At 32.5% G+C, this 3981-nt stretch overlaps 1 protein-coding gene across 1 annotated transcript; it reads left to right on the top strand.

Moving 5' to 3' along the window:
* LOC104772297 (protein FAR1-RELATED SEQUENCE 5-like) lies at positions 260 to 1933 on the top strand. Its single transcript, XM_010496928.1, has 2 exons — positions 260 to 1753; positions 1868 to 1933. The coding sequence occupies exons 1-2, from the start codon at positions 260 to 262 to the stop codon at positions 1931 to 1933; spliced, it is 1560 nt and encodes a 519-aa protein (XP_010495230.1).

Here is a 3981-nt window from a genome sequence, read left to right as displayed (position 1 = left end):
TATGAAAGGAAACCGGATGTTCTCTGTCGCTCAAACACAACATGCTGATGATGCTGAGATGTCAGGAATTTCAGCAAAAGCAACCGTCGAAATGATGAGTAGAGAAGTTGGGGGAAGAGAAAATTTGGGTTTTTTGGAGAAAGATTATCGAAATTGCATTTACCGAAAGCGAATAGAAAAAATGGTAAAAGGAGATGCTGGAGCAGTTTTAGAATATTTTCAAAAGAAGAAAGAGGATAATTCATCTTTTTTTTATTCAATGCAACTTGATGAAGACGATATGATCACAAATATCTTCTGGGCAGATGATCGGTCTATAAGTGATTACAATCTTTTTGGAGATGTTGTTTGCTTTGATACAACTTATAAGACCAATGAATATGATAGACCATTTGCTCCATTTGTAGGGGTCAATCATCATAAGCAAACTGTTGTGTTTGGTGCTGCTTTACTATATGATGAAACCACAGAGTCATATAAGTGGCTTTTTGAGACTTTTCTCGGAGCAATGTCTGGAAAACAACCAAAAACAATTCTTACTGATCAGTCTGCAGCAATGGCGAATGCAATAGAAAAGGTGTTCTCTGAAACAAAGCATAGGTTATGTGTTTGGCATATTTACCAAAATGCTGCAAAGAAGTTGAGTCATGTATTTCATGGACCAGGACAATTTGCCACAGACTTTGGAAATTGTGTATATGACCACGAGGAGGAAGAAGATTGGTTATTGGCATGGAGTAATATGCTTGAGAAGCATAATTTGACAGAAAATAAATGGTTGAAGAATGTGTTTGATGTGAGAGAAAAATGGGCAATGGTATATGGACGTCATACTTTTACAGCAGATATGGTGAGCACACAACGTAGTGAAAGTATGAATAATATTTTGAAAAGATACTTGAAGAGCAGCTATGACTTATTGTCCTTCTTTGAACACTATGAGAGAGTGTTGGGTGATCGACGATATAAAGAATTAACTGCAGACTTCAAAATGATGCATACCTTGTCAGTATTATCTGCTTCTGTAGAGATGTTGCAACATGCAGAAGAAGTGTATACCCCTGAAGTTTTTAGCTTGTTTCAGAAGCAATATATAGTTATCGGTGATTATGTTGCAAAAAAGGTCAGTAAGTCTGATATGGTGTATGAATACACATTATCTTATCGTGGTGGACCGAAAGAGCATTTGGTTAATTATGATGCTGTAAACCAAACAGTAGAGTGTAGCTGCATGAAGTATTCTTTTGCTGGGATCTTATGTCGTCATGCATTGAAAGTGTTGGATAAGAAGGATGTTAGAAGAATTCCATCTAACTACATCTTGACTCGATGGACTAAAGAGGCAAAATCACGAAGCATATATTCTTATCGTACAGAGACAACTAATGGATCTGTAACACAATCAATTGGAAAGCGTTACAGCCATTTATGTCGAAATTTCCGTGAGATTGCATCCGTTGCTGCTGAACATGTAGAATTGACGATGTGTGCAAATGAAACTGCATGTCAGTTGCTTAAAAAGTTAGAGGAAAAGAAAAAGGAACTTGTGAAAGCTAATGCATGGATGCTATCAACTTCACATGTTGAACCTGTAGAAGGAGAAGAAGATGAGAAAATTTCAAACGTAAGTGGAATTAAAAGAAAAGCTACTGTTGGACGACCAAAGAACAAAACAGTCGGACCTCATGGTCGGTATTTGAATGCTCTTGAAACAAAAAAACGTGATACATCAAAGAGAAAATTATCATTTCAGGTATTTGATAAATAATTTTTTTTTTTTTTGCATATGTTCAATTTCCACCATAATGTGACTTAATCAATTTGTGTATTTATACTAATGACAAGATAAATTTGATAAATGTTTCAGGACTCAACTCCTATTTCTGATACCCAGTTATCTGTTGCTACCACTGATCCGACCTTACCGACATAATTATTTTTCTCTCGACTACAAGTAAATATTTTATTTTTAATTTTTATATTTTAATTATCTGTTATTTTTATAATTTGAATTTTTATATTTTGTAGGAATTTGACAAGTGTTGTGGTGATTTAGCCTAAGCTCTATTATTTTGAAGTGGACAACACAAGAAACTGTTGAAACTCTATTATTATCTAGCGACTATTTAATTTTTGTTACATCTTTTTGTTTAGAGGCCAAGTTGTTATATCCATGAACAATTCTGAAACTATTTCAATATCTCTCGTCGAATTCCTCGTTGATACTTACTCATTCTCTTTTCCGGTTTTTTCTGGTTATTTGATACATATTGATTTGACATTTACTCGACTTACGTGATTCTCTACGTCCTAAAGTAGACTATCTGCAAATCCAAATATTTACTACTTGTGGTGTTTGTTCAGATCGTTGAACTTTGTCCATTTAATTAATAAGGTCCAACTGTTCTTTCTTTTGCATTTTGGAGTTGCAGTTCATCGATTTCTTCTTGGAGAAAATAAAAGCAAGGACTTTAACAAATAGTTAGTGGTCCCTACAATTCTGTATTTTTTCCTTTTCGTACATGAGACAATTAGTTAGTGGTTTCCATAATTAATTTTAATTATTTTGGTTTATTTAAATAATATGAATTATTTTATTAAGATGACATGGCTAATTGATTGGTTATCAAGGTGAGGGTGAATGAAATGGGTTCACCCCTAGGGGTGAACCCAAGAATTGTTCATACCTAAATCGGTTCGAGTGACTTAAACAAAATTGTTAGATTGTATTCAGTTATACACTTAATTATACTGTCGATCGATCTCTTGTATATCAGCATATGAGTCATAATTTGTTCCGTCGTAGAAGTGGCGGCAACACATAATTGTAGCTATCAACAACTAACAAACCCAACTGTAAGAGTAATCATTTCCTCATTTAACAAATGTGATTACGTTAGCTGATTATGAAAAAAATATGTTAAAAGTGTGTAACTTTATCTAATGATTACAAATTTAACAAGACGCACCGTACCAAACATGTTTAAGGGTAGATGTGGGCACCATTACAATTCCCATCGATCTCGCTTAAACTTCCAAACTAAACCAAAATCATCAACTTAGATATATTCTAAGTTATATATAAATGATTCACCCAACTAATCCTTGCACACATTAAGTGAAGTCCTTATATGTCTTCTGAAACCATGTATGTTTATATGTCTTCTAAAAACCTTGTATGTGTCTTGAGTCTTGATCAGTCTTGACCAATTCAATTTATAAGTATATTTATCTCCTGTTTTTATTCTTAATTAAAGAGGGTAGCTTGAAAATTACTTAAATTTAAAGATAAAAGAAAAGATGAAGAAACTTTTGTTTTTATGGATTCACCAAATTATCTGAATTTGAATATGAAAGGTGGGGACTAACTTGGCAGATTCAACTAAGAAACTTGAATAGACCCGTTACCTAAAATTTTAGCTATTCCACGGAAATTGTAATAACTAATAAGTATATTTAGCTACTTAGTCTTACTCACCACTAATAAAAATAAAAACTTGAAATTGAGGAAAGACAGAATATATTTGTCGTTGACTTTTTATGATTTGTCGGAGTTGGAGACAATTGATCAAAAATCTTAGTACTATTTTTATGCACATTCAAAAATTCAACAATTTAAATAAAATACTGTAGGTTCCTCTTTTCGTTTCTGCCGTTTTATTGTATAGTTTGGTTAGACAAAAAGAGTCAATTAGTGGATAGTTTTATTTTATGAAAATAAAGTAAAAACTACTAAATCAAATCAAATGGGGTGGCCAATTGAAAAGGAGAGATGCCCCTTTTGTTCCACACTCAAACAATTTATATTTTTTTAAAAATTATAAAATTCTTCAACACTAAAAAAAAATGACGTATCTTTCAACGGACTTCAAGTAAAAAAAAACCCAACAAACTATATAAAGAAATTCAAATTTAAGCCAAACAACTTTGTAAACGATCAATTTAGACCCCATATGAAAAAAAAAAAAAAAAAAAAAAAAA

Source organism: Camelina sativa, chromosome 20 (assembly GCF_000633955.1).
Source record: "Camelina sativa cultivar DH55 chromosome 20, Cs, whole genome shotgun sequence".
NCBI classification, from domain to species: Eukaryota; Viridiplantae; Streptophyta; class Magnoliopsida; order Brassicales; family Brassicaceae; genus Camelina; species Camelina sativa.
Note: the sequence above shows the minus strand (reverse complement) of the source record. Positions and strands in the feature narration are given on the sequence as shown.

Coding starts and splice junctions, on each gene's coding strand:
- LOC104772297 (XM_010496928.1), top strand. CDS start 260: ATGCAACTTGATGAAGACGATATGATCACAAATATCTTCTGGGCAGAT. Junction 1,754..1,867: donor AGAGAAAATTATCATTTCAG/GTATTTGATAAA, acceptor TAAATGTTTCAG/GACTCAACTCCTATTTCTGA.